At 39.5% G+C, this 14,631-nt stretch overlaps 1 protein-coding gene across 4 annotated transcripts in view; it reads left to right on the plus strand.

Annotated features, from left to right (window-relative positions):
- WDFY3 (WD repeat and FYVE domain containing 3) overlaps positions 1-14,631 on the plus strand; it is a 250,866-nt gene that overhangs the window by 127,128 nt on the left and 109,107 nt on the right. For 3 of the 4 annotated variants that reach the window (XM_056568763.1, XM_056568762.1, XM_056568764.1), the window contains 2 exons: positions 87-544; positions 11,517-11,600. In XM_056568763.1, the coding sequence (XP_056424738.1) occupies positions 87-544; positions 11,517-11,600 (542 nt within the window). The remainder of the gene's footprint in view (positions 1-86; positions 545-11,516; positions 11,601-14,631) is intronic. The other variant, XM_056568765.1, reaches the window with a different exon arrangement.

Here is a 14,631-nt window from a genome sequence, read left to right on the forward strand (position 1 = left end):
GTGACATATTATGAAGACCTTTTCTACCATTATCTTTTAGGTCCTTGTTGTTCTTGTAATTTCACATGTACTTTTATGGTTTATAGGCATTACTAATAGTTCTGAGGGAAAGTCACCGGACGAGGACTGTTTTTCGTAAAGTTGGCGGATTTGTCTATGTCACGTCTCTGTTAGTTGCAATGGAGAAGTCTCTTAGTTGTCCACCAAGGAATGGTTGGGAGAAAGTGAACCAGAACCAAGTCTTTGAACTTCTGCACACTGTTTTCTGCACTTTAACAGCAGCAATGCGATATGAACCTGCAAACTCTCACTTCTTTAAAACCGAGATCCAATATGAAAAACTGGCTGATGCTATTCGGTTACTTGGCTGCTTTGCTGAATGCCGCAAAATCAGACCATCAAATGTCTTCCCTTCAAATAACCAACCATTTCAGAGACTTCTAGAAGAAGACCTGGTGCAGTTGGACTCGGTGTGCCCTGTACTGAGGCACTGCAGCAAACTTTTTGTATATCTATATAAAGTAACTACGGACTCCTTTGACAGGTAGGTTTAATACTCTATATTACTCTGGGGAAGCATCAGAAGAATTTTATCAGAAATGTGGTTATCCATACCCAGCAGCATTCCATAACTCCCCTATTCAATGAAGTAATAAATCTGATGCTGTAATATTTTTATGCGTAAGGTATTGGAAGGTAACGTTCAGTCTTGAAGGTGTCTGAGTACACAAATCCTGTGGGTGCTCCACACACAAAAATAGCAAATACAAATAGGTTTAATTAAGTGGAATGGTCGTCCAAGACACCGAATAGGAATACCGCAGAAAGGTTACCCAATAAAACATTTGACATATCTGGAAATTATAAAAGCCATTGTGGTAATAAATAAGAGACAAAAAACACCATCAAACAAATATACCCTCTAAATCCAGTTGTTCAAGTTACTCAGTAATGTTCTGTGGTTCTCATATCTTTTAGTGGTGGATTTTATAGTATAACTAGCTTTTGCCCGCGGCTTCGTTGACGTTAAGTTTGGGGTAACATAGATCTACTTTTTACAATCTCCAATTACAGGAATAACATTGTGGGGCACCATAGTCCCATCTATTTTCAACAATTCTACATTCATTGTGATAGATATCAAACTAAAGGTAAATTATAGTCCGAATAAAGAAACAAAAAGGGGGGAACCCGCCTTCTCGCGCTGCTTATATACTATCCAGATGCAGTGCGTGCATGTCGCATTTATAATGAGGTGGCCCGCCTTCTCGCGCTGCTTATATACTGTCCGGGTGCAGTGCATGCATGTCGCATTTATAATGAGGTGGCCCGCCTTCTCGCGCTGCTTATATACTGTCCAGGTGCAGTGCGTGCATGTCGCATTTATAATGAGGTGGCCCGCCTTCTCGCGCTGCTTATATACTGTCCGGGTGCAGCGCGTGCAAATTATTTTGGTTTTTGATTGATTTTTCGGAGGATTACTATTATGTTAATACAGATACAGACATATGTTGTTTTTATTTAAGAGTGATGGTACAAATTTCCGAATTCTAAAATCAACCTAATCTTAATTCATACAAACTTTGAACCCTCGTTTCACCCCTTCAGAGGTGGAATTTTAGAAAACGTTAAAACACGTGTTTCTTTATCTCTAATTGTTATCCTAAAAACAAAGTTTCATGCTTCTAGCTTCAAAAAATGATGGACTTCCATACAAACTTTCAACCCCTTTTTCACCCCCTTAAGGGTTGAATTTCGAAAAATGATTTCTTATTCCTCGTCTACGTCTTAAAAACAACACCTGTGAAAAAATTCAGCTTTCTAGGTCAGAGGGTTTAGGCTGGGCGTTGATGAGTCAGTGAGTCAAACAGTGAACGGTGAGCAGCTACTTTTTTTGTGGCAAGAGAGAGACCAGGAAGTTGTCATCAGTAGGGACTGAGCAGAGGAGAATCACTGTGGGTAAGTACACCTTTCTATTCTAGCCTGGCCATTTTTCAAAATAAAAATACATTGTTAGAAAACCCATTTTATATTTTATATCGTTTCTCCCTCACTGGCGTCTTTAAATGGGGATCTGTCTGCTACACTTGCTGCTAAGAGTTGCAGACACTTTTGGATACCAAATTTATGAAATTGCGTTTTTATTTCTCAGCCAAGTGCCAAGTAGGTGGGGCTGAGCTGCTTAAGTACCACAGCCTGGCACCACTCCTTACTCTCTCTTACCTCTCAGCCCCTACATGACTAATGTACACAGCTTTTGTATTACAAAAAATATAAAGTATAGCTGGGCTGTTTGAAAGGTTGTCATATGCTGAGACAGAGTGGTGCCGGCTCTCTATATGTACATCGAGTATTTAAATATAGTCTGCTATTTGATCTGTGTTTTGAGCCATAAACCATGTGTTTTTTTTTTATGCTTTTACACATTATACACACATTCATACTGTGTATGAACATTTCATACTTAGGCGCCAATTCTGCCGCATAACGTTTTTTTGGTCAAATTACGCTTCGGCCAGATGTTAGCTGTAAATCAATGAGAAATCGCAAATTTCGAATTCCACTTGGCGTTTTTTCACTTTGGCGTTTTTTTAATCCTTTTGGCGTTTTTGCACTTTTTCTGCGTTTTTTTCCGCTCTTTGGCGTTTTGAAAAAAACGCTGTAGTTCCCTCAAACCGGCGTTTTTTGTCAAAATCTTGGCGTTTTGCTCCAATAGAAGACTATGGGAGTGAGAAAACGCCAAGAAAAATGCTATGTGGATTCTAACTTTGGCGTTTTTGCAGGCGGTTTTTAATCTTTTTTGGACTTTAGCGATCCAAAAAATGTGATGTAGAAAACAGTTTTTAATAAAATTTTGTAGGGTACCATTAATTTTTTTTTCAAAAATATACAGTAGTGAAGGAAAAATTTTTATCTAACGAAATGTATATTATTGAAAAAAAAATTTACTTTTTAAACAGGGATTAATTTATGTGTGCGGGGAAATAAAAATGTAGCCGACAATTATAAAAATGTATTGTGTGTGTGTTTTTCACTTTTTTTGCTTAATTTTTTAAATTTTTTTTAGTTAGTACTCCTACTCCTAGCATGGAACACACTGTTCCATGATGGGAGTAGTACTACCTGTACTAATAGACAGATCGCCCTCTGTGATCTTTCTGTATAATATATAGATGCGGCGGCAGCTCTTCTATGGTCCCCTGCCCTGACGTATATTTACACTTATTCATATTTCCCACAGAGCTGTGATTGGCCAGATGGTTCCAGCCAATCACAGCTCTCTCTGAGAAATAGGAACATGTATATATACGGCCGTGCAGGGGACCATAGGAGAGCGGCTGCTGCAACTATACATTATACAGGAGGATCACAATAGCTGTCAGAAGTGATACCCGCTGTGATCTTTCCATAACTGCAGCTACTACTACTCCCAAAATGGAGCACACTCTGTCTCATGCTGGGAGCTGTAGTACCTGCATTAATAGACAGATCGCAGCGGGTGACAGAAGTTACACTTGCTGTGATCTGTCTTTTAATACAGGTACTACAGCTACCAGCATGGAGCAGAGTGTTGGGAGTAGTAGTGCCTGCTTAAGGACACATCACAGTGGATGTCACTACTGACACCCTCTGCAACCATCCGGCCAATCACAGCTCTGGGTGGGAAATATGAATTTCTGTTGACATCAGTGGCCGGAGTATAGTGCAGAGAGGCGAGCGATGTATAGACCCGCTCGCTTCTCTGCTATATTATGGACGATCGCATCGAGTGTCAGGACTGACACCCGGGGTGCTATCACTCCCAGCATGGAACAGTCTGTTCCATGCTGGGAGTAGTAGTACTACCTAAAAAAATTTAAAAATGTATTTTAAAAAAAAAGTGAAACACACGCTTTATTAAAAAATAATCAAAATTGGGTTATAAAATATATACATTGCGTTTAATAAAAAAAAAATTCCATCACTGTTGCATCCTTTTTTTTTTTTTGGTACCCAAGAAATTTTGGGTACCAAAAAAAAACGCCAAGGTGCAATTTCCACGCAAATGAAAAAAACACCGGAAAAAACGCAAGAAAAAACGCAGGATGACGTCACTTTCACTGGCCATTTTTCAGGCGTTTTTTTAATCCCTAAAAACGCAGTGCAAAAAACCAAGTGAAGACTTAGCCTTAGCCTTTCACCTAAAAATGCTATACATGATGAGATAGGATTCCATACAGTGGAGAAAAAAAGTATTTAGTCAGCCACCAATTGCGCAAGTTCTCCCACTTAAAAAGATGAGAGGGCTGTAATTTTCATCATAGGTATACCTCAACTATGAGAGACATAATGAAAAAAAATCCATAAAATCACACTGTCTGATTTTTTTAAGAATTTATTTGCAAATTATGGTGGAAAATAAGTATTTGGTCACCTACAAACAAGCAAGATTTCTGGCGCTCACAGACCTGTAACTTCTTCTTTAAGTGTCTCATCCGTTCTTCACTCGTTACCTGTATTAATGGCACCTGTTTGAACTTGTTATTGGTATAAAAGACACCTGTCCACAATCTCAAACAGTCACACTTCAAACTCCACCATGGCCAAGACCAAAGAGCTCTTGAAGGACACCAGAAACAAAATTGTAGACCTGCACCAGGCTGGGAAGACTGAATCTGCAATAGGCAAGCAGCTTGGTGTGAAGAAATCAACTGTGGGAGCAATTATTAGAAAATGGAAGACATACAAGACCACTGATAATCAGATGAAACCAAAGTAGAACTTTTTGGCAAAAACTTAACTCGTTGTGTTTGGAGGAGAAAAAATGCTGAGTTGCATCCAAAGAATTCCATAGCTACTGGGGTGGAAACATCATGCTTTGGGGCTGTTTTTCTGCAGAGGGACCAGGACGACTGATCTGTGTAAATGAAAGAATGAATGAATGGAGCAATGTATCATGAGATTTTGAGTGAAAACCTCCTTCCATCAGCAAGGTCATTGAAGATGAAACGTGGCTGGGTCTTTCAGCATCACAATGATCCCAAACACACCACCCAGGCAACAAAGGAGTGGCTTCGTAAGAAGCATTTCAAGGTCCTGGAGTGGCCTAGCCAGTCTCCAGAACTAAACCCCATAGAAAACCTTTGGGAGGGGAGTTGAAAGTCTGTGTTGCCCAACGACAGCCCCAAACATCACTTCTCTAGAAGAGATCTGCATGGAGGAATGGGCCAAAATACCAACAACAGTGTGTGAAAACCTTGTGAAGACTTACAGAAAACGTTTGGCCTCTGTCATTGCCAACAAAGGGTATATAACAAGGTATTGAAATGACTTTTCGTTATTGGCCAAATTCTTATTTTCCACCGTAATTTGCAAATAAATTCTTTAAAAATCAAACATGTGATTTTATGGATTTTTTTCTCATTATGTCTCTCATAGTTGAGGTATACATATGAGGAAAATTACAGGCCTCTCATCTTTTTAGGTGGGAGAACTTGTATACTTGGTGGCTGACTAAATACTTTTTTGCCCCACTGTATCTATATACAGAAAACTGAGCAACATGATCCTCAAGTTCAGCTTATTTCTGGGAGTAGAGACCTTTCCTATCTTATGTGGGTTACTGACATAATTCACGGTTGAGTAGCTTACATCTTATATTGATTTCTATGTAACTGGAACTCCATCTTTACATCTATAGTCATGGAAGTAGCTAGTTCCTGTTTTCTCCAAACCCGAGTCCAGCAGAGCCTTTTTAGCATGCGTCCATTCTTAACAGGCTCAAATTAAATCTTGTCAGTTTTTTGGATTAGCGGACATTTTTTTATTTCCTTTATTGTATCTGGATGATGTTACAGTGCTAGGAATTTCTAGTTTTAGAAGCTACATTCTCATGCTTTGTCCGGAATTGTGTGCAGTAAAACGTTTCCTTAATAAACATTGTCATTACCTGGAGTTTGTCTGGCAAGGAAAAGATAAGCTGACATGCCCAGCAGTGTTACGCTGCAGACATCTCACCTGCAGACACTGCCGGCGTGTTCTTATTCATTTGTCACATCATATTGAAGTGCTTGAAGTATTTAACATTGCAGCTTTGTCTATTATATAAGCTGCTTCAGTTTGTATCAGTTTATGGATTTATATCTGGATAGGGACTGGATTCATCTGTTGTAAAAAATGAAACCAGTTCCTGTGTTCTTAGAATTTCTCCTAAATTGAGATCTTGACGAAATGTATTTTATTTTTATGTTTTTAAAATATACTGGATCTATACAATGTCTTAATGACACCATAGTATTGGGAGCAGTGTCAGTGTGGGGGAACCTTTATAAAGCACTCTCCAAAGCATATTATCCAGAGAACCATCTTTGGTGAGATCCATTTCCATCCTTTTGGGTCTCATCAGCACAGTTTTGCTATCCAATTATTTGAGGAGTACTGGGAAGTGTGTTAGAAGGCTACTTTAGGGTCAGCACTTTTTCCTTAAATTAGTATTCCCATCTCATGAGGTGATTGTATATCACTAGGAATGCATCACTTTATGATTGTTTTGGGCTTGGTCTATAGGACTCTCATTGACGATACAAATTAAGATAATGAGTTGCACTGCGTCCCCTTCACTGCTTTTGCCCCGCACAGTTGCCCTTGCCATACAAGCAGTTGGGTGGCCAAAAGTACCAGAAGGGGATGTGCAGCACTAAGTTTCCTTCATTCTCATAATTGGTGGATGTCCCAGAGGTCAAGCACCAATCATAAAGTGATGACATGTTCTAGTAATTACTCTGTTAAAGAAGCAATTGCAGGGATTCTTCATAGAGGTGCTGCCATGTGCCATGACAGAGTATTATCATAAAAAATAAAAAAAAATTATGTATAAACATGAAAATTACAAATGTTGCGGTTTTCCCCATTGATGTCAGTTGAGTGCAATGGAGCCCTAGAAATATGTTTAGTACAGGAAAATGTTTTTAGGGGATAACTGAACTTTATATATATTTAAAAAAAAGCAAAGATTGACAAAAGAATTAATAAATCCAAAATCCCAAAATTACCATTTTGGCATGTAGACCTGTAAATGACTTTCCAGCCAGTGCTGGTGATGGTATGTTGTTATTTCTCCTGTATTTTTGCATTTATTGAAACATATATAAAAAGAAAGTAAAGCTTGTCATTTATGGAGGAAATATGTAGAATTGTGTTCTGCCTGTCTGTGCTTTACCTCACTTAGACTGCTGCACATCAGACAAGTCACTTTTTCATTGCTTAACATGCAGAGGGCCTGCATGCAAAAGTCTAAGTTTAGTATTTTTCTATTTACTTATTTGACATCTTTTTAGACTTTTTTTTTGTGAATTTACTAAAAATCACAAGAACAAATGTGTCGAATTCTGGCAGAAATTTCACCAAATCATTGCTTGCCATGCACCTATGTATTATTCACTCTAGGAAGTTGATTTAAAACATATTGGTGTTTTCCATACTAAAAAGTATTGTTATTTAAACACTTAAAATGCATTACATTTATCTATGTATTTGTACAAACTATTGGAACATATGTCCGCCATAAAGTGACTAAGAAAGAGTAAACCCTCTAAGGCTAGGTTCACATCTGCATTGGAGGCTCCGTTTGAGGCCTCCATCATCTATTAGAATAATGGTACAATAGAATGTTGCAAACAGTATTTTTTGTCCTGTTACAACCCTGCGAAATAACACGACACAAGCGGAAAACATTAAAGATAATGGAGTCTGTCAGGCTTTGTTCAAGTCTGTTGTGCAGTGGATTGGCTGCCCCATTTGCCAGTGCCGGTGTGAATCTAGCCTAACATATCAAAGTATTCTAAATCATTTTATATGCACTATTGGGTCAAGTTTTGCAACATTTTCACATCATATTGTAAGAAATCTCCCCCAAAGTCTCCTACCTCCTAGCTGTCCTCCATTTACTTTCCCCATGTGGAGGTCCAGTATTGACTCGTTCGGTTTATGTTATTGAGCAGTGATCTAAATCTACTACAGATGGGTATGTTCACATGCAGCAGACTAGTTGCAGAAATTTATATGATCCCATACACCTTTATGTCATTGCTTACGCAGGATAGGAATAGATTTACCGAGGTAGACATAAAGCTGTGACCTGTGAACTTATTCATTCTTAGGCTGCATTCACATCTCGTTTTTGCAATACGGTTCACGTATCAGGTTTTTTGTAAAAAAAAAACGTATGTCTCAAAACCGGACCGAACCGTATACAACTGTATTTACCTCTGTGCGGTTTTAAACCGTATACAGTTTGAAAACGGATGTCCGGTTGCATACGGTTTAATAAGTTTTTTGAAAAAAAAAAAAAACGGATATGATTTTAGGTTTGTCCTTAATTAAATAAAGTTCTTCTTGTTCTATTTGTGGGAAGAACTTTCGTTGTGCACTGCGCATGTGCAAGCTGCAAATCCGGATTGTGAAAACCGGATGAAACCATACGCACATACGGTTCTGTACGGTTCCCATTGACCGCCATTTAAAAAAAAAAAAAAAAACGATATGGGTTGTATCCAGTTTTTCACCCGGACATAAAACCGTAGTAGACTACGGTTTTGTGTACGGGAAAAAAACGGATAAAACCATAAATGGTGCAAAACGTACACAACCGGATGCTACGTTTGGCATACGGTTTTCAATGACATGTCTATACATACGGTTTGCAATACGGTTCCATACGGTTTTTACACTGAAACCGGATACGGGAACCGTAGTGCAAAAACGAGATGTGAATGCAGGCTTAGAAAGACTCTCTGGTATATGTGTACGTGTATATATATATATATATATATATATATATATATATAAAACCAAAAAGGCTTGCAGCACTACTTATCCAGTCCCCGGTTTGGTGCCAGCGTCCTTAGACCCGATCAAAGTCCATTAGATGCATACAAAAAAAGATGTCGCAGCACTCTCCAAAATAGTGAAAAAATCCAAAAAAAGGTTTATTGGCTCAATGCATAGCAATGTTTCTGTCCTCTCACAGGACCATTTTCAAGCTTGAAAATGGTCCTGCGAGAGGACAGAAACGTTGCTATGCATTGAGCCAATAAACTTTTTTGGATTTTCTCCACTATTCTGGAGAGTGCTGCGACATTTTTTTTGCATATAGATAGATATATATATACACACAGTGGCAGTTTTCCTTAAGAGTACCTCTCATCAAAACTTTTTTTTATACTAAAGTTAAATCCCTAATGAATAACTTTCTAATTGCTTTTTATAAAAAAAATTCTGCCTCCTTTCATGTGTATTTTAACTGTAAAAACTTCACCACTAAGGGTCTCCCTAGCAGTCCTGGCCACAAGCATTTCTATTGATTTCAGACTCTTGGCATGAGTCCAAAATCACACTGCAGCCAGGACACATACGAACTCAGCGCAACTCCCCACCTGTCAATCAGACAGGTGGGAGTGAGTACTATGCTCGTACTTAAGCAGGGCGTGTCCCGAGTCAGTGGAGCACTGCTCTGCTAATAGTAAATACTGGGTCTGCCTCGGCTAAGCGAGGTCTTGTGTGTGTGTGTGTATATATATATATATACATATATATATATATATATACACAGTACAGACCAAAAGTTTGGACACACCTTCTCATTCAGAGTTTTCTTTATTTTCATGACTATGAAAATTGTAGATTCACACTGAAGGCATCAAAAATATGAATTAACACGTGTGGAATTATATACATAACAAAAACGTGTGAAAATATGTCATATTCTAGGTTCTAGCCACCTTTTTGCTTTGATTATTGCTTTGATTATTGCTTTGCACACTCTTGGCATTCTCTTGATGAGCTTCAAGAGGTAGTCACCTGAAATGGTCTTCCAACAGTCTTGAAGGAGTTCCCAGACATGCTTAACATTTGTTGGCCCTTTTGCCTTCACGCTGCGGTGCAGCTCACCCCAAACCAGGTCCGGTGACTGTGGAGGCCAGGTCATCTGGCGCAGCACCCCATCACTCTCCTTCTTGGTCTAATAGCCCTTACACAGCCTGGAGGTGTGTTTGGGGTCATTGTCCTGTTGAAAAATAAATGATGGTCCAACTAAACGCAAACCGGATGGAATAGCATGCCGCTGCAAGATGCTGTGGTAGCCATGGTGATTCAGTATGCCTTCAATTTTGAATAAATCCCCAACAGTGTCACCCCCCCCCCCCCCCCCACACACCATCACACCTCCTCCTCCACACCAGCACACCTGTGAAGTGAAAACCATTTCAGGTAACTACCTCTTGAATCTCAACAAGAGAATGCAAAAAGTGTGCAAAGCAGTAATCAAAGCAAAAGGTGGCTACTTTGAAGAACCTAGAATATGACATTTTCAGTTGTTTCACAATTTTTTGTTATGTCTACAATTCCACATGTGTTAATTCATAGTTTTGATGCCTTCAATGTGAATCTACAATTTTCATAGTCATGAAAATAAAGAAAGCTCTGAATGAGAAGGTGTGTCCAAACTTTTGGTCTGTACTGTGTATATATATGTATATATATATGTGTGTATGAATGTGTGTGTGTGTGTGTGTGTGTGTGTGTGTGTGTGTATATATATATATATATATATATATATATATATATATAAACATAAACAAAAGGATGACCGCAGCACACCAAAGTATCAAAAATAAAAAGTGACTTATATTCCATGAACAGGCAAGTGCAACGTTTCAGTGTTCTCACAACACCATTCTCAAGAAGCTTGAGAATGGTGTTGTGAGAACACCGAAACAACGCACTTGCCTGTTCATGGAAAAAAAGTCACTTATTCTTTTTGATACATTGGAGTGCTGCGGTCGTCCTTTTGTTTCTGCATCCCTTTGAACCCGGCACCGGGGTCCCAGCGACCAGCCTGCACTATATTTACTTCACTTGCTGTTTTGGAGGTGCTGCTCTATTCCTATTTTATACATATATACACCCACACACATCTCATGAGAGGGATCGCAGGGAAAGGAGTGGAAGTGAGCCCGGACAGGCTGCAGATGACGTCGCGCCTGCCGGGCCACTCCCCCTTCCTCCCGCGCACACAGCAGAAGAAGCAAGCAGTATAAGTAAAGGCAGGGATAGATTGGGGGGGGGGGGGGGAATTAGGAACAGTTTAGTTGATGATAGGTACTTTTTAAGTACGATTAGATAGTCATCACATGTTTCTTTTCCAAAATTGACAGTCATATTCAACGGCCCAATCTCTGCCTTGGCTGGGCAGGTGTGCCGGGTTTGAGAAGTGATCTAAGGTAACATCTTTGCTGCATAGTCACAGACATAAGAGAGATTGGGGTAGCACTAATTCTGAATAACCTTCTATTTTAGAATTCCTCCTACAGTACTGGCAGAAGAATTCAGCATGTTTGTCTCAATTCTGCTACATTCATTTGTCCTTTGCATCATGACTTTTCTGTTTAATTCTGTTTTCTGCTTACTTTCCAACTAACCCAACTTTTTCACTTGTCTTTCTAACTTTCCTATCCTGCATATGCCTGCTACCTCTGTAGTCGTGCAGAACAGATCCCGCCTTGCTTGACAAATGAGACAACTCTCCCCTCACCTTGGGGCACCCCTGCTCTATCCAGGAAAAGGTACTGATCTATCCAGTAGGTTTTCTGTTTGTATTATGAGCAGGTGACTTTTATGACTTGATGGTGCTGAAAGTGTCCAGATAATGTCATTGCGTTGTTTTTAGCATCCCAAAATGAAACATATGCTGCAACATATACAGCCAAATCTCAAAAAAAAAAAAAGAAAACTCGAAAAGACCATCCACTTGACCACTGGGACCCCCTGCGTTCTCAAGTACAGGCAGCAAAGTCTCACCTTGGAATTGAGCATTAAAGGGGTATTCCAGGAAAAAACTTTTTTTTTTATATATCCACTGGTTCCAGAAAGTTAAACAGATTTGTAAATTACTTCTATTAAAAAATCTTAATCCTTTCAGTACTAATTAGCTTCTGAAGTTAAGGTTGTTCTTTTCTGTCTAAGTAATCTCTGATGACACGTGTCTCGGGAAACGCCCAGTTTAGAAGAGGTTTACTATGGGGATTTGCTTCTAAACTGGGCGGTTCCCGAGACACGTGTCATCAGAGAGCACTTAGACAGAAAAGAACAACCTAAACTTCAAAAGCTCATAAGTACTGAAAGGATTAAGATTTTTTAATAGAAGTAATTTACAAATCTGTTTAACTTTCTGGAGCCAGTTGATATATATAAAAAAAAGTTTTTTCCTGGATAACCCCTTTAAGTCACGTATGTGAGCCACAGCTTTATTTATAATCTATAGAGCTGCTGGAGATAACAAAGTTCAGTGCTTGGCTATTATCAGACAATGAATGGAGATGTGGCACGCATGCGCAACTCGCCGCTCTATTCTGAGGTGAGACTGTTCTTAACATTGCAAGGGGTCTGATAGTTGACCGCAATCCTTGGGTAGGGTATTAGTGTTAGAAGTTTGAATATCCCATTAATGCAGTCCCATATAGCGGTGCCCTACTGTGGCAAATAAAGTGTTCTGTGCATACTGCGGTACAGCTTTGTCCTGCGCATGATCCCTTACCCAAATGTAGCCGCTTAGATCCAATGCACATCTACTTTACTTTTTAACTCTTCTTTGCTTTGAACTCTGTCTTTTAATGTCTCGACACAATCTTCATTATGCCGTTCTAATTTCTCCTTCCTGAAAAACTGAAATTCTCGGCTATTAATGTGTTTTGTTTCTCTTTTTTGTTTTTACAACGCCTCATTAAAAATCTCTGAAATGCCTGGAGAAAAGCGAAAACACAGATTCAAAGACGCTGCTGAATAATGCAGCTGATTTTCATTCAATTAAAAATTTAAGCTCCTTTTATTTTTAGACAGACCTTATTTTTCCTAGGATGGCTGCCTCTGCGATGCTGGGATTTATATTATTAATGTTGTGGGCTGTAGCTTATACTGTGTGTTGTTAATGCGTGAATACTATTGTACTAGAATGAGATTTTAGGGCTAACGCTGCTTTAGATTGAGTAATGTAGTAAGTTATATCTTATTAAAATACTCTGTCCATTGTACGGCACTACATCTCTTACTGGAATTATTACATTTACTGTATACGTATGGACTACATTGCTTAAATATTGGTTTTATAATATGCAAATGTGTATCCGATATTGGTGTAAAATACCAAAAAAAGAAAAAAAACAGTCCTTCTCAAACTGGGGGGGGGGGGGGGGGGGGGGGGTTCACACCAGTGCCGTGTCCCTCTAATTGTTAGTGAAGCTCCGCTTGGGAGACAGTAAGTTGTAAGATGCACAGTCCCTACCCTGGCTACAACAATCTCTGGTTTAGCAACATTATTGACTCATTTTATATTTATTGTAGGAGACAAATGAAGGGTAGATTAAACTATATTTTTACCATTTGCTTGGACTTCCACCATGGATAGTGAGGCCCAGGCATCCCCATGGTCTGTTGGTGAGGTCAGGCATTACATTGGTCTGTAGTGTAAGTCATTTTAAAAAATGCTGAAAAAGAGCATGCTTACCTTGCAGAGCCCAGCTCTGACCCTCTGGTCCACCCCAATATTCATTTCCCATGATGACGTGCTCTCCCTGCTCTGCTGATGAAGTACAGAATCCTCTGCAGCCTCAGTGATTGGCTCCAATGTGTTTGACATGTGATCAGAAGAGGGGAAATTCAGAGCAGGTTAACACAGGCATTGGGGTAGACCGGAGTGCTGGCGCTGGCTGAGCATGGTGAGTATGTTGTGCCTTATTATAACACATCCCAATCTCACATCCTCCTGTATGAGGTATTTTTATCTTAAAGCACTATACATGTTTATCGCATTTGCAGTATGGCCAAGGTGCTCAGTCACCCTAAGGGACAGGAATAGGAGAACTCACGTTAGTAGGACCACACAGCCGTCTTAGTGCTCATCACTAGTGCCCTGTTCAAAGTAAGTTCCGCCCAGTACCCTGTGATTTTTCTTATGTACCTGCGAGTGCAGATATACCATTTAGGAGCATAGAAAATTTAAGTGAGAATGTCACACCCAGCTTTCCCATGCTCATGAATGGCATATCTGCTTACAGTCAGACTCTGTAATGATTACAGGGTCACGAGTAATTACAGTTTCTATCAAACACAGCTTTCCCAGGCTCCTGAATGGCACATCTGCTTAGTACAGCAACCACATGGCCATCTGGCCACTATTACTAGCCAATACAGAGACTATTTTTATATGAGTTATGAAGTGTGTCTGTGCATAACGTGATACAGCTATAAGCAGACATTCTTACCAAGCTTTTCATGATCCTAAATGGCAAATCTGCATAAAGTAGTATCAATGTATGCACAGGCATTCTTCAGAACTCATATGTTAGTCCCTGTAAATTACTGGCAGCCATGTTTGTTGCAGTTCTAAGCAAATGTGCCATTTAGGAGCCTGGAAAAGCTGGGAAAAGTATTAAGCTGCCTGGACCACTATCACATTATAACTAGGCAGAAGGCACCTTTCAGAATGCTCCAGGATTGGAGACACATTGTGGGAACAGTCGGGAGTAGAAAACACACTGCGGGAGCAGACGGTAATTGTCAGAACTATATCAAGAGTTGGATAAAGAATCAGGCTATAAA

This window comes from Hyla sarda, chromosome 1 (genome assembly GCF_029499605.1).
Source record: "Hyla sarda isolate aHylSar1 chromosome 1, aHylSar1.hap1, whole genome shotgun sequence".
NCBI classification, from domain to species: domain Eukaryota; kingdom Metazoa; phylum Chordata; class Amphibia; order Anura; family Hylidae; genus Hyla; species Hyla sarda.